General features: G+C 41.2%; 1 protein-coding gene across 2 annotated transcripts in view; it reads right to left on the bottom strand.

Annotated features, from left to right (window-relative positions):
- Positions 1-385: 385 nt before the first annotated feature.
- Positions 386-26,889, bottom strand: part of PSEN1 (presenilin 1) — a 49,562-nt gene continuing 23,058 nt past the window's right edge. For both annotated transcript variants that reach the window (XM_063439009.1, XM_063439010.1), the window contains 8 exons: positions 25,445-25,586; positions 20,128-20,195; positions 13,763-13,983; positions 12,550-12,648; positions 11,832-11,918; positions 8,947-9,120; positions 2,959-3,077; positions 386-1,729 (listed from right to left, as the gene is read on the bottom strand). In XM_063439009.1, coding sequence (XP_063295079.1) covers positions 1,574-1,729; positions 2,959-3,077; positions 8,947-9,120; positions 11,832-11,918; positions 12,550-12,648; positions 13,763-13,983; positions 20,128-20,195; positions 25,445-25,586 — 1,066 coding nt within the window. In that variant the 3' untranslated portion in view covers positions 386-1,573. The remainder of the gene's footprint in view (positions 1,730-2,958; positions 3,078-8,946; positions 9,121-11,831; positions 11,919-12,549; positions 12,649-13,762; positions 13,984-20,127; positions 20,196-25,444; positions 25,587-26,889) is intronic.

Genomic DNA, 26,889 nt, shown 5'->3' on the forward strand with positions numbered 1-26,889 from the left:
ATTTTTTCTGCATTTGGATAGTCTGCTTTAGACTGGTTTGTCTACCCGGAGCCTTACGTATTAATATAAAATTGTGCTGTACCACCAAAATGCCAAGTACCATGCTGTTCACTAATGTATACAACATTTTGCTAAATATTATTACCCTATGTACCTTGCTATGCTACAATCCTATTGCACTGAGTTGCTCTACTCCTGTTCTCTTATTTTAAAATTAGTGCAGTTTATTGTATTTCGTGGATATGCGCAATATCCCAAATGCATCAATCCACAACAAAAATAAAGAATTATAAATTGATTTGCCTACCCCATTATGAAAGGATCAAGTGAGGAAAATAAATAAATAATTCAGGCAGTAGAACAAAATACACAGCTACAGAAATGGTCCACATTTTTTGTTTTTATTTATTTACAAATCTCTTTTCCCATTCAGTCAATTGACATGGTGTTTTTTTTTTCCAGTGTAGCAATCTGCTTTGTAGACTTTATTTATTTATTTATTTTTTAGTCATTACAGGAGAAGGGAATAAAACCAGATAAGTAAACCGTTCATGGACCTGCCTACAGGCAATTTAAAAACTTTGGTAACAAATTCTTCCACTCCCTTCTGAGGAATATCCACAGGCTGAGCAGATCAGTCGGCAATTTGTTTCCATAATTTTTCAAGTAGTCTGTATCCTCCCAGAAGCTGAACTGTAAGAAACCTACAAAAAGCGTATGCTTACAGAATACAAAAACTAGCCATAAAACAAAACATGCAAACTTGTTTTAAACCTTTGCCCCATGACAATTTATCTTACAGGCTCCTTTGGCACTCGAGAGATTAAAGCCGTATTTAACCCCTTCCCCTCTAGTACAGAACGATAAGAACATATGTTGTCATGAACATCTACTTTATACCCCTTACATGATAAGGGATCATTTTAGAATGGATAGAAGACAGGCAGTAAACAGTGCCATGTCTAAGTTCGTATGAGATTCCAGTAGTGGTTTGTAAAAGATATGACTTTACATCATAGCATTTTTATCTCTGGGTAGATGGGAATCCTATCTCCGATAGTGTTCTCTGGCAGCGGAATAGTACAGTGCGTTGTGTGGAGTGGACACATTTCCGTTATAATATCAGAATCAAATTCCTTAGTAACAGGTTTAAAAAGAAAAACATCCTTATTTGAATCTCAACCATCTTTCTTACTACGGAATATGTTTAAACTTCTTCTAGTAACATCCCGCTTGTTACTCCTCTTTTGTTCAACGTTTGCAAGTCTATTTGCTGGTACAGAACCCGTTCACATCAGAAACCTTGGGCCAACGATGGTTACGGCTTTGCCCACAGGATAAGAATGCTGTTGCGCATTTACCTCTTCAGTACAGAAGGGACTTTGGAATGCACAAAAATTGTTCATCCCTTAGGACCTGAAAAGGGATAAAGATGGTGAATCCCTTCTATATAAAAAAAAAAAAAAAAAAAAAAAAAAAATGATAATGAAAAGCAAAGTGTTTTTCTTTTATTTGCTCAGATAGCGTCCTGTGAAGGAGAACAAGAAATACCATCGAACCGTTTACCCGGAGGTTAGATATAAAACTGGTGGAAAGCCAGTTGGTCCATAAAGGGTTGCACCAGGTTGTCTGTGGCAAAGTAGAACACAAGCCCAAATGTTATAGAAATAGGCAGTGCAGGCAAGGCTTTCTTAAAAATGGCAAGAAGTAGTAGAGTAAGGCACAGACCCTGGAACAGAAAGAGAAATTGAACTAAATATATAACATACAAAATGTGAAATTCATTGATTGCAGGATAAAACTTACCAGGAAAGGTTAAATTATCTTAACATGTATAGCTTGGAGGAAAGACGGGGGGGGGGGGGGGGCATTTAAATACATAAAAGGAAATCAACACAGTAAAGGAGGAGACTATATTGAAACGAAGAAAAACCACAATAATAGGACATAGTCTTAAATTAGTGGGGCAAAGGTTAATTTCAGGAAGTATTACTTTACTGAGAGGGTAGTGGATGCATGGCATAGCCTGCCAGCTGAAGTGGTAAAGGTTAACACAGTGAAGGAGTTTAAGCATGTGTGGGATAGGCATAAGGTTATCCTAACTATAAGATAAGGCCAGGGACTAATGAAAGTATTTAGAAAATTGGGCAGACTAGATGGGCCGAATGGTTCTTATCTGCCGTCACATTCTATGTTTCTATGAAATAGACAGCAAAAAGTTATACATTTTCATACAACATGGGCAGAGCTGGATGCCTATAGGTACCGGTCTGCTTATTTTGACTACATATGTGCCTTAAATTACAATTTACATGTATCTTCAGATTGTGGTGGAACGGAGAGATGCACTTTTGGACTCTTCTATATGCTCAAAATCATGGAGCAAGCTGAACCTCTACACTGCCCAATGCTTTTACAGCCCACAAATTACAGTGTTTTCAAATATATTTAAATGCAATCTAAACACAGAGCTTCCAAATAATGTTAATCTATAGATTAAATAATTGAACTAAGTCTGCTCTGTTAAAGGGTTACTCCGAGCATTACTGATTCACATGGATATGGGAGTACAACATGGATGTGGGTTCCTGGCAAATGAAGCACCAAGAGCTGAAGATAACCAACTGGAAGAAGATGACGGCTGCCTCTGACAGATTCAGGTAAGTAAAACTCACCTTTCCCTGCAGCCACCAAGCGCAGCAGTCACGGTCAGGGGTCTTTGCAAAATATATAAAGACCCTAACACCGTGACAGGGCCGCTTCAGCTTTTAGACCAAGTGAAGACAAGTAGAATTTCTTCCTTGTGCACTTGATGTGAGCAAGGTGTTCTGGTGTATCCTTTTTCACAAGTTAACACGTTGTGTGCAAATAAAAAAATAAAAATGGAAGGTTGCATAATCCAGTGCAGAATTTTCTGTGTGACCCAAGATTTTCAGGTGTGTGGTATGTTTTACTTACGATCAAGATAGCAACAAAGCAAGCCAGCGTTGTATTCCAGTCGCCACTGGCTGTGGCTGAAGCCTTACCAACAAGAACACTGTAGAAAATAAAGTCCCCCAGGCCAAGTTTTACACCTCCTGGAGAAAAAAACCCAAAAACAGTTTAACAGAACTCTAAGTTTTTACGGAACATCACAAACCTTTTAAAACTACAACAGAAATCAAGCTTCTAAAAAGAGAGTATTCAGTTAAGTATATTTTATTGAAAGTAAATGCCCTGGTGCACTTTCTGAATGAGTCATACATTACATATTTACTGAACAAATGCACTTGTTTCATGTGACAAAATAGTAATATTAAATCAAACAGAGTAATGTATATATTGTGAAATCTTTTCTTGTGTGATTTAATTACATCAACTATTGTCAATCTGTTTTACTGAGGCAATTTACAGAGCACACAGCTTGTTCAAGATAAAGGCACAATAACCTTCATATTCAGAAAAATAGGAGAATTGGAAGGAGTTCAATTTTGTCCAGTGACAGAATAAAAGTAGAGGTTACAGGCAGATATTGGACAAATTTACTAATAGATATAAATACACTGATCCACCACAGCATTAAAAAGATCTGCCTAATATCATGCAAGTCCAACCCACGCTGCCAAAACAGCGGCATGGACTTCACAAGACCTCTGAACGTGCCCTATGGAATCTGGCACCAAGATATTAGCAGCTGATCCTTTAAGTTAGGGATCGACCGATATTAATTTTTTAGAGCCGATACCGATACTCTGAACTTTCAGGCCGATAGCCTGTACATTTACCATTTTGAAAAAATAAACAATTGCACAAAATATACATGCCACGTGTAGCCGCACGAACTATGGACCACCCGGGAGCTTGTTAAGCCTAATGGATACAGTGTAACAATCCTAACTGCAGTGTTAGAATGGTTTGTCTGGGTGGCCGCCATTCGTATGCATGAACATGTGGTGGCAGCCATCTTGTTCGCACGAACGCAGGCAGCGGTGTTTGGGCGTCGAGTTCATGGAACTGAAAACTGACACCGAAATTCACGAACACCGCTGGACGTCCATGATCGCCTGCGTTCGGTTTTATAAAACTTAGAAGAACACTGCTTGGTGGGATCGTTCATCTGGAGGAAGGGAACAAGCTCCACGGTATGGCAATGGATTCTGTTTGGTAGTTTGTTCTCTTTTAAACTACCGAACTTGACTGACCGCTACCACTTTTACCTGGAACTATTTTGAGCAGGAGCCTCATGTGCGGTCGGTTAAATTATGACTTCCATCAAAATACCAAACCGACCTGGGTGATTTTTGGATATGTTGGTCACCCAGATCGGGGCTATCAGGGGATATAACTTTAGTGGGGTTTTCATGTAGTTAAAGGTACTTTTGGGGTGTCTGTGAAATGTGTTTTTTTGTGCCTGTAGGTAATTGAGTTTTGTAAAGTTCCTGACTCAATTATCTCCCAGGCATACGGGAGGGATTATCCTGTTTTGTGTGGGAGTGTCATGGGCGTGCTTGTCTGTGTTCAGAAATGTATAAAAGCAGGCCATCTGGCCAGATTAAAAGATTCCAGCTTGTACTCCCAGAACTATGTGTCGTCTGCTTACTGGGAGGGAAAAGAGCTAATCACTAATCACAGTTCCAATGTGGAGGATGTAACAGGGTAAGTCCTTGTAAGGACTAGAGCTCCCAGGACTGCGTGTTGTCCAGTGCATTGGGATGGATAGAGAGAGAGGTCCCCATTCGGCTCCAGGAGGGAGCGGTTCCAGAACCCCAGTCAAGCTACTGCGACTGTGGGCAGAAGTGCTGCGGTTTGTCCCCTTGTTCCAGCTAGGAAGCGGTCCTTGGCAGAGGTACCATGTTTAGGTCAAGAAATGTATATGAAGCCACTGGAGATTGGATGATTTGTACCCGGAGATCTTTATGATACAATACTTGCTCTCTAATATTGTTAAGGATTGAAATAATTACAGGTGTCGAAAACGTAATCTTGTAAAAGCTCAACGCAAATTCTCTGAGAAAGTGTAAACTTTACAAATATATTTCTATCAGACTTGATGGTTGAGAGAAGACAGGCTCTCGAAAAAGAGGTGATGAACGAAATACTTAAAAAAATATGTTGAAATGGATGACAGAAGTTTGTACACCACAAAGATGAGATTTCAAGATGTAACGTTTAGAAATCTACATCCACAAATATAAACAGGAGATGTTCGTATGTCTGATAATTTTTGTTATTGCAATAAAAGGAATATACAAGGGGGCGGGGCCTGACCTGCAAGCAGAGCAGTCGCATGGTGGATGAGCTCCCACCACACAGGCTGTTTACAGGGAAATACCAGCAGATCTCATGCCTGAATTAAAGCCGGGGTGTGCTACCCTTACTGGGGGCGCCCTGGTGAATCATTCACACTCGAGTGTTTCCCGCAAGCGAGAACTCCAGATGGCAGGATGTGGCCCACGGTGGCGGCCTAGCAAGCTTGGGACGGGAGAGGCGGCCGATCTCCCGATCCAGCAGCGCACCAAAGCATCTGTTCCCACGCAAGAGCCCCGTCACCCCCCCCTTGAACCGGCGGGGGTTATCCCGGTCCGAGCCTCGGAGGCAACTGGGAGAGCACAAGCCACTAGAGCTACTAGAACCTCCAGTGACTCACCAAAAATGGCGACAAACGCGTGGCCCCCGGACCCCAGAGACACCCATCATGAGCTGGAGGACAAACTGGATGCAATCTTCTCGGCTTTCTGGAGACGGCTGGAGCGCAAGATTCGTGAGCGCCAGCAAGCTGATGCCCTCCAGGAGCCACAAGCCCAACCACCGCACCCACGCTCCCATCGCAAACACGTGGTTCTCAGGGTTAAGGGAGCTCGACAAAGACGGCGGCGGAGACGACCGCACTTTCCGGGTCGCAAAGCTACATGCCAGTATTCCGATGCAGTTGGGAATCAACACAGCCGAATAGCCACACACCTAAATCCCTGCTACCAGCCACGACCTGCTCTGAAGCTTCAGCAGTACCTGCATCCCAAACCACTGATGCCACCAGGGAGCACCAAACAGACAACACTAAGCCTGCCATATGATGCTCTCAAGCCGGTATGCCTTCACCTACCTGAGACACCTGGCCCAATCTTGAGACACTTGTGGCTGGACACTGGGATACCACAGCGGGGCGTTGGCTGATCTTGGGACAGAACCTTGAACTTGCAGTCTCCTGCAGGGTGTCACAGTACTGCACCCATTGTTATTGTATGATGTGGGGAGCATACTTCTATATTCTAAATGGGGGTTTCACAGTCTGCCTATCATGGGGTCTCCTGGGGTTTCTATTCCCACTCTATTACCCTACTGTTATAATCTTGAATTATTTACTTACAAAACAAAAAATGTGTGCAGTTATGCTGGCTAGCACCATATTATTGTTCTCCTATAATGTTCTCCTGTAATGCCATGCCTGATGCGCTTTGTTTTAACAATGCACAACAAAAATAAAGAATTACAAAAAAAAAAAAAAATATACAAAACATAATTAAAAAAATTACCTATATGAAAAATCACAAGACAGAGACACACTGTAAGCTTAGAAGAGGCCAAAAAACAAACAGCCTCTCAATTCTGTCTATATTCCCTTAGGGTGATTTTTGGCATACTCCAGATTTCTAGAACCTGTATAAATATTTTGACTTTGTTATCAACGCCCTGGTAAACTTTTTTCTCTCAATGATCTTTGTTAGTCAGAGGTCTGAAGTCCAGAAACACCAAATTAGGAGCAAATACTTCAGTTAGCCCCCAGATTAAGTAATACTCCCAATGTCATGGAGAGCGTGGTTTTGAAAACACAAAATATTCTTTTATCAGGTTTAGATCTCTAGTGTTGCATTTTCTGTTAGGTTGGACTGTTCTTGTATAAATATATATCAGGTCTTGCCAATCTGACAGATTTATTAAATCGACAGGCAATAACTCATGTTCAAGTGTGTATATGATGCAAGACGACTGTAATAAGTGGGGGGACTGATTAGCAGCCAAACTGTGTGCCAACAAAGTTTATTTAGGTGTTCTAATACAGGGATTAAAGCCCCATTCTACTCTTAGGCAATAATGGAGTCTTCTGTGAGCTCATGGCCTTTCACCAGGCAAAACCAGTTTGGTAAACTCCTCTCGAATTCCCTTCCAGTGCAATCCCTCTTCCCCCAGGAGTCACTGTGGCTCTGTTAGATCCTAAGGGATTGACTGAGGGAGGTATGTCTAAAAGAAGGAAGGGTTAACCTGTTAAAAACCCTGTGAATAGCAGATTCTCACTCTTTGAATTTCCCTCTCCTCACCCTCTCTCTCTCTGTTCTCTCTCCACACACCCCCTCAGCTGATGATCAATAGAGTGGTAACTGTATCACGTGTCTATGCCCGTTTCATTATGTTAATTTAGTTTACTTTCCATTCAATCAATGACTAGTTTTGGTAGCAACATATACTAGCCTATTTCAAATGTATATGTATTGTTTATTTGATTAGCCTCTTAATAAATATTATTGATTTGCCGAAAGCAAGGAGTGTGGACTCTGACTTTACACTCTGTTTATACGTTATTATATTTAGTTATTAATTTTATTATTAATTCCATTCGTTTACTCCAGCTGGCGAGTAAAGTTTACTTCAACGACAAAAGGGATCTGGCATGCAGCAGATAAATAAAAGCTTTCAACAGACAGAACCCCCCCAAACAAACACACAAAAAAGAATACCCTAACCTTTTCTATCTATTTACTTATAAAATGCAGTTCTGGTAAAATGACTAGAAACAGCAATCTTACTGCTGTAAATAGTGTTTGTCCGTTAAGTTAAGATTTAAACCAAATATGCGTTGGGCGTTTAGGGAAGCAGGGATGACAGTGTTTTATGAAAGATTTACAACAAACTGCAATAACAATTTACAGCCCACTGGAAATCTGGAAGGGGTCCTAAACATGATCTCCACCCCTTCAGCAAAGTAGACAGTGGACTGGGGATTTTAGATTACTGTTCTAATGCTTTGAGGCTTGATTTTACAACGCCGTAAAATTAAGCAGGGACAGAGAAGAAAGCAGTTTGTCTGACCTACGTTTAGAGAGTCAGAGAAGGGTCCTACCCAAACCTCCTGCACATTCCGAGCGCTATGGCTGGAGGCCTGAGACAGCCCACAAAGCAGAGTCTAGTTACATTTGCCACAGGGGAAGGCTTCTATCAAAAATGTGCCTTGTCAGAGCGCACGCCTGCGAGCACTTCTATGATAAGACAGGAAGGTGTGGTGGTGAAAGCTTTACATACTGAAAATCAACGATGAGTGTGGAATGTTCCGTTTCAAAACTGCAAATGTTGTAAGCAGAAAGGACATTGCCTCCATAATTGGCAATTGCTTGATATACAGAATGTCAGCTGTATTGTAGGAACTGCCATCAAATAAGACAGATCTGCAAAATTTATACAAGTAGAGTTAGGTTAGCAGGCAGAGACTGCCAGCATCAGACAGCTATAGCTGTGTAATGGTAGTCAAAGCAGTCCACTGCTTACATCTATGAATGCCAGATCTATATCGACACCAGATAGTCTTTCCATTTTCTACCTCAAAAGCAAAGTATGTATTTTTGATTTTACAGGTTATTCAAGGTTAAAAAAAAATTTAAAAAAAATAAATAAAAAATCGGAATTTCCAAATTAGAATAAAGGTTTAAAATAGCCAAGTTGAAAGGGTGAATCAGTTATTTTGGCCTTAAGTATGCCATTGAGACATGAATAATATTCTACAATTTAGAGTTCAGTAAATTACATTGTTGAATTCCTATTCAAGGGAGCTACCCCAAACTTCCTTAAACTTTCTGTCATTATCGCTGGCAGGACATTTCCTGTATGGAGAACTAGCACATTAGCCATTGTGTCAGGGCACGTGTTCGTGCACAGAATGAAAAACTTTAGCAAAGTTGTCTAGTATAGCACACTCACTCTCTTCAGGGTCTTCGCTTGGGGGGCTGTTGCTAGGCAATGACTGCACTGCGGCTCTTGATTCTTCAGTTGACACAACCGTGCCAATTCTTGTGTCTCTATGTTCCTCCCACTCAGTGTCAAATCCACCATTATCATCAGAGGTTGCACTGGTACTCCTTTGGACAGCAGGCACTAGGGAAGTCAGAAATACAAAGCACATAGTACAATATGTCCATCAACATAGTTTACGCCTTAGCACAAGCAATGTCATACTTTCAACCGAAACATTGAGGAGAATAGAGATACAGAAAAAGAGAAAGGTAGAAATACCAGCATATGTGAAGGCACTGCATTCTATGGAGAATCATTTTTGTACTGAATAGAACACCAGGCTAGAGTCACTCATTTTTCAGTCTCAGAGATCCAGGTACATGCAGATTAAAGGGGCACTCTGAGCACCATAACCACTACAGCGCTCTGTTATCGTTCATTTGTGTAATCACAAATGCAGAAATTCACAGTCCACAATAGCAATATCAGTTTGGAAACCATTTGTTGAACTAGCATGTCAACTGATGAAGAATTTCCAAAGGTAGACACAACTGATATTGGAAAGCAAAGGAGGAGAGTGGCGAGAAAGCAAAGGAGGAGAGTGGCGAGAAAGCAAAGGAGGAGAGTGGCGAGAAAGCAAAGGAGGAGAGTGGCGAGAAAGCAAAGGAGGAGAGTGACGAGAAAGCAAAGGAGGAGAGTGACGAGAAAGCAAAGGAGGAGAGTGACGAGAAAGCAAAGGAGGAGAGTGGCGAGAAAGCAAAGGAGGAGAGCGGCGAGAAAGGAAAGGAGGAGAGCGGCGAGAAAGGAAAGGAGGAGAGCGACGAGAAAGGAAAGGAGGAGAGTGACGAGAAAGGAAAGGAGGAGAGTGACGAGAAAGGAAAGGAGGAGAGTGACGAGAAAGGAAAGGAGGAGAGTGACGAGAAAGGAAAGGAGGAGAGTGACGAGAAAGGAAAGAAGGAAAGGGACAGGAAAGGAGGAAAGGGACAGGAAAGGAAAGGAGGAGGGAAGGCTATACTTTCATATCACACTTTTAAGGTGATCTTCCAACTGCTGAATATGACACTAACCACTAAATACTACATATGAATGCCCAAGCAATGCACATAAAATTAGTCATGTAAAATTCTGCCCATTCATATTTTTGTTGTAAGGATAGATAAACTGTAGCCTATAGCTAAATGTTAAAACAGAGGGTAGTCATAGGTTGGATGCCTTCGTTGCTATAGCAGAGAACAAGCTTATTAACCCATTTATAACAAAAGGATTTGGGCAAGCTCTTTGAAACCATGGCAGTTCTAGGAAGTCATCTGTCCTGAAGGAGTTAACATATTTTGAATGGTTTCAAATCATTGAGAAATAACAAAAAGATATGCTCATTATTATTATCATACTTGAATTAACATTTTTTTTTAAAAATGGAATGGGACTTTCAGAATATCCCAGTGGTCCAAAAAAAAAAAAAATTAAAAAATTAAAGTTGCCAGTCAGCCGGTCTGATTCATACAGAAGAAACAGTTTTCTACATTGAAAATATATACATGGCTTCAGAATGTAGAGAAATGCAATGCTTAAGTTGGTCTGTATCACAGAAGGTCAAGCCTACAGGGAAATTCCTTTAAAAGGAGAAAAGAAGTGTACGTGTTATTATATATGCATTCCCAGAATACTTATTTATGCAGATCAAACTAAGGTTATGAGACCGGCTGTGGGGAGGGAGAGAGGGGAGGGGAAAAATAAAATAAAAATCTGATACAAAAACTCTGACACTTAACTAAAAGAGACAAACAATGAGTTTGTGTTATTTTATGGTAATATAAAACAAAGCAGCAGATAGAAAACATACAATCACCCTCGCAGAGGCATTAACTGCCTTTTACTCATATAGTACATTAAAAAAAGAAAACGTAGACATGGAGCTAGGTCAAATAAAACAAGACACTGCTTAAACAGTGGTATCACACACACCCTCTGTTCAAATCAACAGATGGAGGGAGGTCATGGCTCAAAAACAGGTTGCAAATCCCCTTCAACAAGAATAGTCCAGTACTGCTTTGACTAAATGGAATAGTTAAAGGGACACTAAGCACCAAATCAACTTTAGCTTAATGGTGTGGCTTCAGTGTAAATATCATGCCCATAAGGTTTTAAGTCTAACAAATGGCAGAGAATTAAGCACTGTTTGTGCAGTCTTGGGCCCCCACCTCTCCTGGCTGTGACTCCCTACACACCTCCTCAGTTTACACATTTTGTTTTGCTTCCCTTGTTAACCACTGTTTAATCTATAATTTCTTATATCTTTCATTTCTGTTGTATGTTGGTTAGAGCCTACAGCAGTCTTATTTGTGTGATTAAAGTTCAATTAACAGAGCAGGAGGTAAAAAATTTCTAAAGCAAACACACTGTGCTGTAAAAATAAAATGTTCCATGGTGGCTTTTTGAGTCACAGTGAGTAGAGGTGTGGCTAGAGCTGCATAAACAAAGTGATTTAGTCCCTCAATGACAAATGCACAGATGCATGGTCTAAAATGTAAACATGGTTTTATTCAAAAGCTAAAGTTGATTTGGTGATTTAAAAGGAGCACTCCAAACACTATAACCACTGTACCGTGCTATAGTGATAAGAGTGCCTTGGCGCCCTCTAAGTGTAAGGAGTAAAAACTTATGTATCTTATGTATGTCATCATTAAACATATCACTTAACCCCTTAAGGACACATGACGGAAATATTGCATCACAATTCCCTTTTATTCCAGAAGTTGTGTCCTTAAAGGGTTAAAGACTTTCCAACCATTGCTCTACTTTACTCAATTTATTTATTTACAATATTGTTGGATTATTCTGTGAATGTTTACCTTGAGTGTTGTATGAAGGTTTCTTTGACACACTCTGTTTAAATCCTGGATCACCATCTGCCATCTTCACTAACCAAATCATGGTAGCTAGGAAAAACAGAAGATTCTCATAAAACCAATACATTCCATACATCGTGAAAGTAAAAAAAATAAAAAATACACAATTCTTGAGCCAAGCTTGAATTCAAAATAAACAACTACAAATGTTTACCTAAAAGGGAATTTGAAAGCTAACCTGATTACATGATTATTTTATTTTTTATAATATACAAGCTAACAGCAAAGATTTTTGGGAGCTGTAGTTTAACCGTTAGCAGTCTCAGTAGAAAGCTGATAACCGAACTACGATTCAGAGAAACCTGTCCTGTGTCCAGAAAGTAATTGTGTGCATGGGATCTATGATATAAGCTCATCAATAGCATTTGGAATTAAATATTACGATTGCACGAGTCACTTCCTGGTTTGGGCAACTCAAGAATTTGCCGTAAATGCTGGAACTTTAAAAGTAAGAATACTTTTAACTATGTTTAATGTATTGTTGTTGAAAGCATATATTTTGTTTTAGAATACATTATCTAGATAATGTCAACTTTAATCTGGATTTTCCCCTTTAATTTATACCTTGGTCAAAACCAAGAACCAAATAATTGTTTCTATAATGCTTCTACACACCATGACAGTGTTATTGAAAAAAAAAGGAACAATTCTGTATACATACAAGAATATATTAAAGCTGGGAAAAGGGTTTCATTTCTCTCCTGCGCAGTTTCTACCAGCATACGTAGTGGTCCCTTTGGGCAGAGCACTGCGATGAGATCTGGAAGAAAACATAAGGCAAGTAAGACAAGAGGCGGCCAATCTGAGAAGTGCAAACTGATTTCACAATTAAATTGCGCCACACAGATAAAGAATACACCAACGGCTGCTTATTAAGGTATCTGTTACCTGAGGCATGGGAACGATTATGGTTAACTGGTTGATTTATTTCTATTTGGTGGCCAAGAATATGCTAAATAGAATAAAACAGCAGAGTGTCAAAAATGTATTTGTTTATAAACATGGAGAACAGTCTTAACTGAAGCATTCTGTTTATGGCCCTGAATCGGATTGGTGCCTTTGAACCTCACAGTGACCAATAGTACCATATAGAATTGGTGAAGACCCAATTATATGCCAGTTTCATGTATGACAGCATTACCAGCCGGGCTGTAGGCAAACCTGCAGGTTCCATTACATAAGCCGAATAAGTTGACATAGGAGCCATTTTCTTTAAATCTCCAATGGCCTTGTATTGCCATCATTATGCAATACATGTAAAGATATAAAGTGGTAGTCAAAAATTAGACCGTATTACTTGGGACAACAGCCCCATTTCAATGCTAGAGACTCCATACACCTATATCATACTAAGATGAAAGCTCCATGTGGGAGCTGAAACGTTGAATTTTTAAATGGATGAATAAAAAAGTTAAATTTTATTTGAAAATCTCTATAAAGTCCTTGGAGTGCGGTCCTTTCTGCTATGTCTATATCATACTAAGAAGTGCATATTTTCATACTTAGCTGTGCACATGTATATATATTTATATTTTAAAGCATATTAAAATCCTTAACAGATGTCCATTTAGACATCTTCACAGAGGACACATGGAGAGAAAAAAAAAAATTCCTCCACATCATTTGTATAAGGCACAGAATTTATTTTACGGGCACATTACTACATTTTCAAATAGATTTGTTTTATTATTATTACTGGCAACATATTCTGCAGTGCTGTACAATTGGGAAAGACCACACAATAAGGAAAGATACAATAGGTAGAGGGCCCTGCCCGTGAGCATACAATCTAAATGACGTATATCAGGAAATGCTGCCCTGAAATCAGATTGTATGAATTTACAAACATCTTTTTTTATTCTTTTCTTCCTTACCATAAACAGATATCACTGCTAGGATAAGCCAGGCTGTCCATTCTGGGAGATATTTAATAAATACAAGAGCCATTAGGGCACTTATCATAATGAGATAAGCTTGTTGTAGAATGAGGGGTCCTTTCCAGTGGATACAGATCATTCCCACAACACCAAAATTCCATATCATCAGAGCCAGCGTGATGTAATCCATGGCTACATTATAGGTTTTGAACACTTCTCTGAAAAGAAAGAAGACGGAATTTTTAAAGCTCTGGAAACAAAAATCTATATTTTATAAAAAGGAGATTAACAGAATAAAAATGATTAAAGAATGTTTGACAGATTCCGGGAACCAGGTCACCATGGTGACACAAATGATACCTGGGGCTGATAATATGTGCCTTGCTTCAGTATATATTTTTCAATACATTATCTTTAGAACGCATTAAAAGACATGTCTGAAATCCACTTTACAGCGAAATATCAAAGTCTGCATTCATGTTATATTTTGAATATTGGAATATTAAAGAAGAGATAGAAGAGAAGGGGTTAGGTGGTGGGGAAAAACTACAACCACTGCCCTAAAAAAGGTTACAGGAGGTATAAGGGGCTTAACCCCAGGTAGCTAACAGCAAAACGACAGAAGGAGTGGGGTAGAGAATCCACCTATATAAAACAAGTGGAGAGTCCAACCCACTAAAAATACCTCCCAAAATAAAGTATCACATAGAAAGGGTAGAATAACCTTTATTCAAAAAAATAATAATAATAATAATAATATACAAATACTAATTACACCAAAAAAAAGTGTGTGTAAGTAGTGGAAAAGAAAATACCAACACCAATAAAAACCTGGGTAGGTAAGACCTACAGAATCACTTTAGCTACAGATAAGACAATGGTGAATAAGTAGTATATGCCAAAAGGCAATCAGAGTAAAATTACCTCAAATGTCTAAATATATAACTAACAGGAGGGTCTCTTGACAAAGGCGTATCTAACATGCCGAAACGCGCGTCGAGCTGGTAGTAGCCGACACTATGATTTTTTACTAAGCCTTCTTTCCGTTTACTCTTATTTACCTGGACTTTCATGGTGCTACTTTAGCGTCTTATACTATGATTATAGCTTTGAGGGATTCTGTTAGGCTGCCATGAAGCAGCAGTGAGTGGCTGTGTGTTTAGACAGTTAGTTTAGGGCATCTCAGGTTCCAACTTTATATTTGTATACTCTTGTGTCCACTAGACTTTACTAATCAATTTATTTGTGTTCTGACTTTTCTACTTTAGGACTTAGCCCTATTTGTCCCTGTCTATCACTTAAGCCTTGCTGCTCTCTCTCTACTATTGGCACTACAACCACTGCCAGACCATTATCCCAATTATGCTTTCTCCTTTAAATTATTGAGACATTTGAGGTGATTTTACTCTGATTGCCTTTTGGCATATACTACTTATTCACCCTTGTCTTATCTGTAGCTAAAGTGATTCTGTAGGTGTTACCTACCCAGGTTTTTATTGGTGTTGGTATTTTCTTTTCCACTTCTTACACACACTTTTTTTTGGTGTAATTAGTATTTGTATATTATTATTATTATTATTTTGAATAAAGGTTATTCTACCCTTTCTATGTGATACTTTATTTTGGGAGGTATTTTTAGTGGGTTGGACTCTCCACTTGTTTTATATAGGTGGATGCTCTACCCCACTCCTTCTGTCTTTTGATATTGGAATATTAAATTATGTTCTTCCTTCGAGGTAAAGTTTGCAACAATAAGCACGTGATGGGTAAACTGTAAAAAAAAACAAAAAAAACACAATGGTCATGTTTTTGATTGTTTTAAAACATGACATGTGCATGCAATGTTATCAAAATAAGAATTCCAAAATTTGACTCACGTTAGTTTAGTCGAAGCGTACAAAAAAATGAAGACGCCTACAATTTTATTTTTCAGAGAGGTATATCAAGTAGGTTTTGATGCTGGGTGCAGTAGAAGATTTTGAAAATAACTTGAACTGTAGGAGCAGCTAAACAAGTAGTACTGGACATCCTGATAATGCCGGAATTAAATGACCACTCTTATAGCCAGAACAACTCTGCATCACTGCGAAGGTTCTGGTGCCGAGTGAATTACAACTGCAAAGATTTGCAAAAATGTTTACTTGCTCATTTATAAGCCATCTAACTTGTAACTGTCCAAAACAGAACTTCTGGTCTTTCCTCCCTCAAGTGTTACTACTCCTGTGTCTGTCTCCCTTCAAGTCCACGGCGCTACCATCACCTCTACCTCACAGGCTAGCTGCCTGGGTGTTCTTTTTGACTCCAACCTCTCCTTCACCCCTCATATCCAATCAATCACCAAATCCTGTTGCTTTCATCTCAAAAACATAGCGCGCATTCGCTCCAGGGCTGCACCTCTTCTGGGGAACGTCTTTCCCTTCTCCGTAAGACTTTCACCCAGTCTCCACTCATTCAAAAAATCATTGAAAACTCACTTCAAGAAAGCATATCAGTTGGGGGGCGGGGCTGGACCAGCATGGCGGACGGTCGCAACTTGCAGGAGCTCCACAGCAAACTACCTGCCCGAGCGACAAATTGAACCTCCTGCCGCTCACTAATGGACCCCAAAAGCGACTTACCCATCATAGACAACGGCCCGGGTGTTCCGGTTCGAAAAACGGGGATGCCGGCCGACAGGGTTCTTGCCGAGCGGTTGCGGCCTTGCGGGGATTACGGGCGGGTGAAGCGGCCGATCACCCGTCCCGGATCTTCTCTCCCAGCGGGACCACACAGAGCTCCGCTTCCCCCCCCTCTGACTGGGGGGGATATCCCGGTCCGTATTCCACCGCTTACAGGGCGGATGGCCCCCAGCGGACACCGCAGCGGAGCCGCGGAATATACCCGGACGCACGAGGTGGCGGATTCATGCGCCTGTCACGGCCAAACTCAGAGACTAGCAACTCACAGCAAGCAGGTGCCCCAGGGGAGCCTAGAGGCTAAGCTTGATGCCATCTTGGAAGCCTTCTGGGCAAAACTGGCGGCAAAAGCGAAAGGTCCCCAACGATATATAACAGCCCAGTGGAGGGCAGCCCAAAATGGCCGCGGGGGCACACAGCGGCACCCCAAGGGGCCCAGCACGTGAGCGGCAACCACCCCCATGGGCCGGGAGCCACAAAGAGAACGTCTCGCCAAAAGCGACCAGGCAAACGGAACAAACCACCCACACCTAACAGCCGCCACCTGGGGAGGCCAGCGCTGAAGGCGGGGAGACCTACACAGTGGCGCTCAAGCAGACTACAGGACACAGCAAACCGCAGACCGAAACAGAGGAAGGTACCGACCATGACCAACATTGGACCCCCTGTGACCACTCGGTCCCACTGGCCCCCACATGTGTTCCAGACCCTGAGGGATTGCCAAACAGATCACCAACGTTTCCCAGTGACAGGAGTCGGCTGAACATGAACTGAACATACAGTCCGTGCCTCAGCTGCCTGACCCAATATACACTATTAGCAGCCACCTTACTGGACTGTGCAAACTGTTTTGTGTTTAACTCATGGTTTCCCTTGTTCAATTACAAGCACAGATGTCCAAGCTAGGGACTTCTATATTACACTAGATAGGAGACTTGGGCTACCCTGCAAATGGGTCCGGACAGTGTCTGATAGCCATGGGCATAGGCTGAGCAGAACAAGCACAAGGGGACACTAGATAAGTCAGAGCTATAATCTGCTGTTCCCTCTCTGTCAGGATCGGGACAGGGATCCAACACGCAGAGTACAAACAGTAGCCAGATACGTATACCGGACCTTAGAATGGCCGGACTAACGTAAGTAGAACAGTATAGAATGGTCAAAGACAAGCCGAGGTCGAGGGTAACAGAAGACAGGTAAGCGAGAGACAAGCCGAATCAAGGGTAACAGAGATAAGCAGAGTAAGGTAAACAAGCCGGGTCAAAACCAAAAGGGATAATAGAATACACAAGCACTGAGTGACTAGAACAAGCTAGAACCACGACAGGGCAATGAGCTAATGAAAGAAGCTCTGTTAAATACCCTGTTCAGAGCAGTAACCACGCCTCCGAGGCGTCTTGATTGGTCCTGCAGCAATTGACTGACAGGTCGTTCCGGGGGAGTGTCCTGATGACTACTTCCTGCCTAGATGCTGTAAAAGGCAGTCACTCCCTCGCGGCCGGCCTAGCATGACCGGATAGACCGCGGGGAAGGGAGCCATCAGACCGTCTGGATGGAGGAACAGCTAAGTATCTACCTCTTTCGGAGGTGGAGACCACAGGTACCCTGACACTCTCACACACACAGCACTGATATACCATAGCAGCATGTGTTTTAATGTTTTGTTTCAAGCCTATACTCCTATGCCCACTAATCCACCTGATGCCACTACTATTTGGTACTCAGTCATTAATAGACCTGGTAGCCTCCTCTCTCAAGTAATGACCAGCATCCGTAGTCCCTTAGCCTGTGTAATCTCAGCAACAACCTGAATGCTCCCGCTGCTCTTCTAGGACCAGTCACTTATTGAGATATGACATGCATAACTTTATTATCTTACACGGCCCTAGATAAATTCCCTAAGCCTGTTTTATAAGCCTGTTTTATAAGCCTGTTTTATGAGCCTGTTTTATGAGCCTGATATATAAGCCTGATATATAAGCCTGATTTAGAAGCCTGATTTAGAAGCCTGATTTAGAAGCCTGATTTAGAAGCCTGATTTAGAAGCCTGATTTAGAAGCCTGATTTATACGCCTGTTTTTCAAGCTTGCTCTGTCTTAAATATACAAAAAAGTGCACCATCTATTTAAGCCACATTACAGTCTATGTATGAACGCGTAAAATCTGGCAGAATGCTGTTGTGGCACTTGCCGGCATAAATGTACAAAAAAAAAAAAAAAAAGCATATCAGTTAAACTGTAAGCAGGTTTTTATCCCCCACCCCCATGACTCCTCTCCTGCAACTGTCAAAAATTACCTACTAAGCCCTCAATTAATACTTTTCTAACAACCTACTTCGTACCCCTACTTTTACCCTTTGTGTCACTATACCCCACTCCCTCTAGAATGTAAGCTCATTGAGCAGGGCCCTCCACCTCTCTGTTCCTGTACGTCCAATTGTCTGGTTAAAATTACATGCCTGTTAGTCCACCCAGTGTACAGCGCTACGAAATGTGATGGCGCTATATAAATAGTATATTAATAATAAACAAAAGGAAAATCATATCTTCGCTTTCTGGAAAAAATAAATAAAAAAAATCTTTGAATTAGGATATCATGAGTTAACTCTGGCTTAAGGATAAAATCTGTATCCCAAAAACTCCACTTCCATTTCATGGGGGTTTATGTGAAAATAAGACTCCACTAATCAGAATGAGGGGCTCTAGATTGACGGAGCTTCAGGGAAGAATTCGATGGTTGCAGATACAGGTCTAGAACAGCTGCAAACCCTGGCATTAAAGGGACAGTCTAAGCACCAACATAATTTAATCTCAACAAAGTAATTTGGGGGAATTTATTTATTACTAGTATTTGTTTAAAGCGCCAACAGATTCCGCGGCGCTGTACAATTAGTGGAGGACGTACAATATACACAGACAAATACAAAAAGGTAGAGAGGGTCCTGCCCATAAGCGGATATCTAGCCACTGAAGCTCTTTTATACAAAGTGCTTAGCTAGATTGCCCGTGAGATTACAATCTAAAGGAGGAATAGATGCGGTTTGAAAACACGGTTGTTTCCCACCACAGCATGTAGCAAAGAAGCTGTGAGTGGAGAAAGGGCAGTTTAGGGTTTCAGTTTAGCTACTAGAGTTGACACCATCCATAAAAAATTGCCCCAAAAATAATCTAGATGATAAAAATCTGCAATTTTTGTAGTAGCTGCAGAAGAGCACATACAATGAGTTTAAATCAAATCTGTGAACTTCCTAATAATCAGTAGCAGGACAACAACCGAAGTGCCAACCCCAACAGGAAAGTTTAATTAATCCTGAAAGTTGTATGTCCGCTCTAGCTTCAAGGCAACTCAGTCGTAACTTCTTAACCTCTGCTGGCTTTTTTCAGTCTAGAGAAAGGGATGTATCTACTAAAGTTAGTGGATTACAGAGATAAACATTATTTTATAAGTACAGAATTAATGGTCAATCCCATGATCAGCACACAGATGGAATATATTCCTAAATCCTCAACAGCATTACTTCCTGGTGATTTCAGTTACAATTAAAGTCTCAAACCTTCAATTTAAATTTCACCAGCAGAAGTAAAGGAACACCATATGTTTTTTTAGCATGACAAATATAATTTAAGGATCTTACGTTTTTTCAGAGGGTAAAGAGGGTATTGGACTGTTTCTTTCAGATCTACTTACCCCAGATAGATAAAGGAGAAGAAAAACAGTAACAACAGGGAAGATATGATGAGCCAACCATGGATAACCTGGAAAAGAGAGAACAAGACAGAAATTAGTTTTTTGGTTTTTTTCGTAAATATAATGTTTGTGTTTTTTCGTAGCGTATTAGGTGGTATTGAGACTCGCAGGTCTCCGTATGAATCCAGTATGTGGTATTGTTTGGTTTTGTTAGTCGTAAGCATTATTGGGCTCGCAGGCCCACAGTGATTGAAATTTGTTTTTTTTTTTAAGACTTTAGTAAACCTTAGTTAAGTGCAAGTTTGCTTGTTGTTATGTCTGGCACAGCATGAATACATTATTATTTACAAAGCGCCAACAAATGCCGCAGCATCTCCAGTACCAACACCGGAGAGCAGGAAACACCTAAACAGGGACTTCTGTTAGATCTCCTGAACTTGCACTGCAGTGACGATAACTTCAGTGTAGGGAGGTCGAATACACAGTGAGGAGACTGACACAGCTGGAATAAATGGACATTTTATGGATTTCAATTCTTCCAGTGCCCAAATGGGAGAACATTTATTAAAGGGACACTATAGGCACCCAGATACCGCTAGTTCATTGAAGTGGTGTGGAGGCATTTTCCCAGGTCCCTTAACAATGCAAAGTCTACCAGACAGCCACTATAAGGGACTTCTGGGTCCACTATAAGGGACTTCTGGTCCAGCGACATCCAAAACGCCATAGGAACGCTTTATATAATGCTTTACTAAAGGGAGGGGAGGTAAATGGGGGAGGCCGAATGGGAGCCTGTCCATTGCAGCACATGCGCATTAGGTCTCCCACGCCGGCAGGGGGGGATTGGAGGCAGAACCCAAACCAGCACGGAGAAACATCAGTGCTGGAATCAGGTAAGTGACAGAAGGTTTTTTTTTTTTTAACTAATTCAGCAACACAGGGAGGAAGGGGGCACTATAAACTTTGATTTCCTGGCACTATAGTTTCCCTTCATGGACGGGGGCAATAAGGCTCTAGTTCTGAAATACATGCAAACAGAAATGTTATTGGCAATCTATAGATTCCTGAAAGGGTAGCGAGATTCTGATTTTATTTATGGGCACTCTTGAAAAATAAACTCTTTAAGACTGGGGTTTCTTGGGGTGGTTTTTGTAAAATACATCCTTTAACCCCTTAAGGACACATGACATGTGTGACATGTCATGATTCCCTTTTATTCCAGACGTTTGGTCCTTCAGGGGTTAAGCATTTATTTGTTGCAGGAGCCGTAGACCAAGTTATATTGTGATCTGGAAGTATAGTAGTCGGCAAAATTGTTAAAATTCAAATGAAGTGAACTGTAAAAAGGTTGGAGAGGGGAAAAACTATCCAGAGAAGGATACAAATGAAGATGGAAAGAAATGGGGGGGGAAACAAGCAATTTACAGATTGATCTAATTGCAGACACTGTTTCTTTACATCTCTCAACAAACCAAACCAGAGTATCGATCAAAAGGGTGAGAGCGAATAAAATGCCAGCACGTGCAGAAGCTATGAGACGTAAATTACAACTACTGGCAGTAGATACACTTTGATTTATTCGCTTCAAGCAAATCCCTCCATTTTACATATTAAGAAAGGAACCCTAATACATAATATATATCTATCAGGAAAGGAACACGATAAAAAAAAAAAAAAATACACCCTAAGTTAACCATAGAACGTCATTTATTCTGTGAAGTCACTTTGTCATGTGTTAATAGATGAATTGTTTTCACATTATTGTCCTTTCTAAACTGGTGAATTCCAACCATCATGTCAAGTCAAACTATGCTCTGGGGCCACAACCTGTCACCATCACTTGGCTGTGCAGCATTTCATGCATAGTCTAGCATACAGCTACATATTTTCCTGTAGGCTTATTACCGGACGTTTTTTTCTCATATATTGCTTTATCTTAAAAAAAATATATATGTATATCATCTACAATGTAGCCATACAGCATTCCGCAGAGTAGCAAGGCTCATTTAGATGCAGTGAAGCCCTGGGGGTTAAGGTTTGACTCCAAATTTCTGACAAATGCTTTAAAGGTTCCAAATATAATTTATTTGCGGTTATTAAAAGCTTGCTAGGGCCGGAGTCAAAACTAGTTATGGTAGATCTCATTTATAGGTGTCTTTGTTGAATACAAGATAAACACACACTCCCTGGGAGCAGCTGCAATCAATCCAGGCCCCTCCTGCAATTTGCAGCTGTCATCAGGGATCGTGACTCAATTTTGGCAGCCTGGGACATGTATAGCTAGTACTTAAGATACATTATAAAAATTGACAGATTCTACAATTGACTGTGCGCCATGTCATAAAATATGATCAGTCTGATGAAATGGCAACAACTTTTAAATGCCCCTCTCTCGTTACTCTGCTAGTTGTTCAGTTCAAAATGCAAAAAGATTTTCAGTACACACTAGGGTTAATTACTAAAGTGAGATTTACAGGGAATTTAAAGTGTATGTGACAAGATTGTATTTTTTGCGCTTCTTGAATATTTCTATTGATTTTTACTTTCAATTAGCCGAATGTTTTTTCTGTTCAGCTATTTTCTTTATTTTTGTGGTGCTCTTGCAATGCCCCAACAGCAATAACTAGAAGTGTAATATACATATTTTAACAAGTACAAGGCATAGTAGATCACTGCACACATTTTTTGATTAAGTAGTAAATTCACAGGCTATTCGACGTATATAGAAAAATTAATTATAAAAAATATGTAAAATATGAGTAAATAGAAGGCAAGATAAGTATACTTATTAGTATGATGATAATAGGTAACAGGCTTTCTGTAAACATGCCTAGCAGGTATAAGTAGAAATGATAAAAAAGGCTTAACATGCTGGAATATCCAATAGAACTGTAAAGCTATTGTTCCACTGGGTCTTATTGAAATGTATTGGGCAAGTATGACAAATGGCGTCCACTATTCTCAGTTGGAGCTTAGACTGTGGGCCAGCATACTATGAGGGGAGCGTGGTCAGCCGACTCCACTAGTCGGCAAGCTCAGGGTGTGCACAGAAAGTTCGCAGAGGCTCAGTTTCCCCTTCGTGGTCGTGAACTGGATTGAGGGTACAGTTGTCGTGTGGGTAGGGAAGCTCAGGCACGAGACGCCGGCTCCTTGCTTGGTTGAGGATTTCTTCCAACCCCAGGCCTGTAGGAGGGCCTGTTCTGTAGGTCCACTGCTTCGGGCACTCCTGGGAGTCTAGTTCTTTCCCGCTCCAGGACGGGTAGAGGGTCTAAATTGCGCGGTCTGCCGTCGGCACTTAATCTGCTGCGCATGTGGGTGCTGGGTCGAGGCAACGCCTCGGATGGCTCTTGGTCCAGGTGGGTAGGAAGCCCTGTTGGAAGGTACTTGTGTGTCTGGAGTACCTTGGACGGATCCAGGTTGCTTCGACATTTTAGCTTGAGAGGTCTTTAGCTGTGGTCGAGTGCTGAGGCGACGCCAGAACTCCTGGCAGAGTGCCTCGAACCTGGCGTTAAACGATTCCCTCCACTGCTGTATCTCAGGGCTTGGTCTGCTGTGCAGAGCACCCACTGCTGCGCCCATCTTGACTTTGCAACGTGGCTGTTAGAGCTCTGTTTGTGTTATTGTCGGATGGGGGGGAAGCGGGGCTACTGAAGTGAAGCACTATGTGGCAGGCACCGCCACGGGAGAGCGGCCGCCTCTCGCCCTGGCCAGCGCCCGCTCAGGTAGGCCTCTACAAGGAATACGGTTGCTGCTCAACAAGGGGGGCCGGTCCGGGTTGGACAGCTTGCTCTTGGCTTGCTTATGTGTCAGCTCGGAGCTCAGATTCTTGATTAGCAGGTGTTTTTGCTTGAATTTAGCTCAAGTTAGCAGGAGCTAGTGAGAAACACTTCCAGCCAGCTTGGACATCAGGCCCTGCCCCCCCTCCCCTTCAGCCGTTTTGACCGTAACATTTTAAAATTCATTTTGAATCCCCGGCACTTCTCACTTGAGTGAATAACTTTGTTCAGTCCCTGAACTCTGGCATATATTATTGTCAGCTCGATCATCTTTTCTCCTATTATTTGCACTGTTCCTCTAACATACAAAACGTTTATCCAATTTTAGCCCTCCTGATTGAAACATTTTCTTTCTTTGGCAATTGGCAGCCTCCTGTGGCTCCATAATTGCCCCTTCAAGATTCAAGAGAAAAACCGTTGGGCCAGAGACTACCAGAGGGAAATTTCTAATCCCAAAATAATCATCATTTTGGCTCTATAGATTCCCTTCCGTTCAACCCTCTCTGTGTTTAAAAAAAGTAAAAAAATAAAGACTACTCACCTTGTTTCCAGCGACGGGTGTCCTCTGCTGCAGCTGTACCTTTTAAAATGTAGGCATGCCTGACAACATCTTTGCGATCTCTTCTTTTTCTCATAGAGAAACAATGAATTGCAGGGATGCATACGCGGCCAAACGTTGTGCTCCTCCAAACTGTCATCAGCAGCATTTGATTTCCAGGCCATGTTTTACTCTAGTGTACTCTAGTCACTATGACAGCCACTGGAAGTGTATTTAACCCTGCAATGTTAACACTGCAGTTTCTAAAAAACAAAACAAAAAAACTGCAATGTTCTGCATTGCAGGGTTAAAATGACAGCACCACTGCATTGAGATAAAGTGGTCTGGGTGACTATAGTGTTCCTTTAAATAAAAATGGGCTGCTTCTATATCTGGTCTGTTCTTCAAAAATAACACTCACACAGGGATGGCAAAAACAAATGAATACATGGTGGCTGGTGCACAGGGGCATAAATGTACAACACTGCCTTGTAGAGCCTAGCTAAGACCCATGAAGGCTTGGCTGTGCCATTCAAAAATGCGACCACAAGTGGCATATTCTGTGTAAATGGTCAACAAAATGAGTAAACCATATAAATGGGCTGGAAATACCAATCTAGTCAAAAGATATACGGAGACAAAGTAGGGACAACTTTGTCTCAATATTTTTTTCTACACCTGACACGTCTAGACACTGGTCGAAGCTACCATCATCTAGAAGTGTCAATTTCCCAGCCACCAGTGATGGCTGCAGAAATGTAAGCTGTACCCAAGTGTTTACTTATACTGTATGCCTCTCTCCACAGGCAGAACTGTATGCACAGAGGTAAAGGATAAAGCTAAATGGTTTCCTTAATTTGATGATCGTTTATGAAAGCACTTTACCTAAATATATACAGGTTCACTTATAAAACACAAAAAAACAAACACATGAATTATAGAATGATAGTATGTTAATAAGAGTAGACACATCACAAGTGTACAGAAGTCATAAATCCATCACCTTATAACACCTGTATTTGTAGAGCAGCACCAGTAGTATTGTCATGACTATAATCACACTTATCATGATCGCTGCGTTGAGGATGGAGTTCAGGGCTCTTTGTCCTACAGTTTCTGTATCTTCTGTGAAAGGGGTATATATTCTAGAAAACAGAAATGGCTGAATGTATTTTACAAAATCAAAATGTAGTCCTATAGGGTGAAACCAGTTTATAATTATATAGTAGTTAATATATTAGTTAATACAGTAGTCGCTCACATGAATACATTTTGCTGCATTAAGGTACATTCAAACAAGTTCAACTAAAACTTGGATCAGGAGGAATTTATTATTAAACTTGTTAAGCGCAAACAGGTTACAGGGATACGCTAGGCACAAAAACAACTGTAGCTTTATGAAGTGGTTTTGGTGTATTCCGTATTTTTAGCTCCATAAGACGCACCACATTATAAGGCACACCTAGTTTTTAGAGTAGGAAACCCAGAAAAAAAATATATATTCTGAACTGTCCCATCGTGTTCTTTAAACCCCCCCCCCCCTCATATCCCATAGAGTCCCCCCTCATATCCCATAGTGCCCCCCACCCCATAGTGGCCCCCACCCTATACCCCATAGTGTCGTCCCCCCACCCTATACCCCATAGTGTCGTCCCCCCACCCCATAGTGTCGTCCCCCCACCCCATAGTGTCGTCCCCCCACCCCATAGTGTCGTCATACTTGATGATCTCAGCCAACCCAATTTTTTGTTATCAGAAAGCATTGGGAGGCCATCATGCATGGGTGGTAAATCAGCAGCGCCTCATAGAGATGCATTGAACCAATGCATCTCTATGGAAAACGTTCAGAGCATCCAAGCAGAGTGTGGAGATGCTAAATGTCAGTGTTACATAGTGTGCAGCACTGACTCAGGAAGCACCTGCAGTGGCCCTTTGAGTAACTATCACTAGAGGTGTTCCTAGATAGTAATGTAAGCACATTACAGGTATTACATTGAGCTGTAGTTGTTCTGGTGACAATAGTATCCCGTTAATTAATTTGGAAATATTTCAAACCATTGACCAACTCATTCCGTTAGTGTTGGATAAACTTTCTGAAAGATGGTGGTGCCAGTATAATTATAACTCCCTTTGGCTGGAGCCCTGTACCATCACACTGGAAGAGGAAAGACCCTGAAAATAACACTTTTCACAAAACTTTTTTCCACAGTAAAGTAAATTTTTCTTTCATTGCGCAATTACTTCCCTTCAGCATATTACAAAACCAGAGCAAACTGAGTGTTATTGCGGACATGTCATATAATATATCATGTGTATACCAACTCTGACTTTACTGACTTGAATGAGGCACTGAGATATTACATCTGCTCCATGTAACTGTTATGTGTGCATGCCACCTAGCGGCAAGGAAGGGGTATTACACAATGTTGGGGGGTTAACAGGCTAACA

Source organism: Pelobates fuscus, chromosome 13 (genome assembly GCF_036172605.1).
Source record: "Pelobates fuscus isolate aPelFus1 chromosome 13, aPelFus1.pri, whole genome shotgun sequence".
NCBI classification, from domain to species: Eukaryota; Metazoa; Chordata; class Amphibia; order Anura; family Pelobatidae; genus Pelobates; species Pelobates fuscus.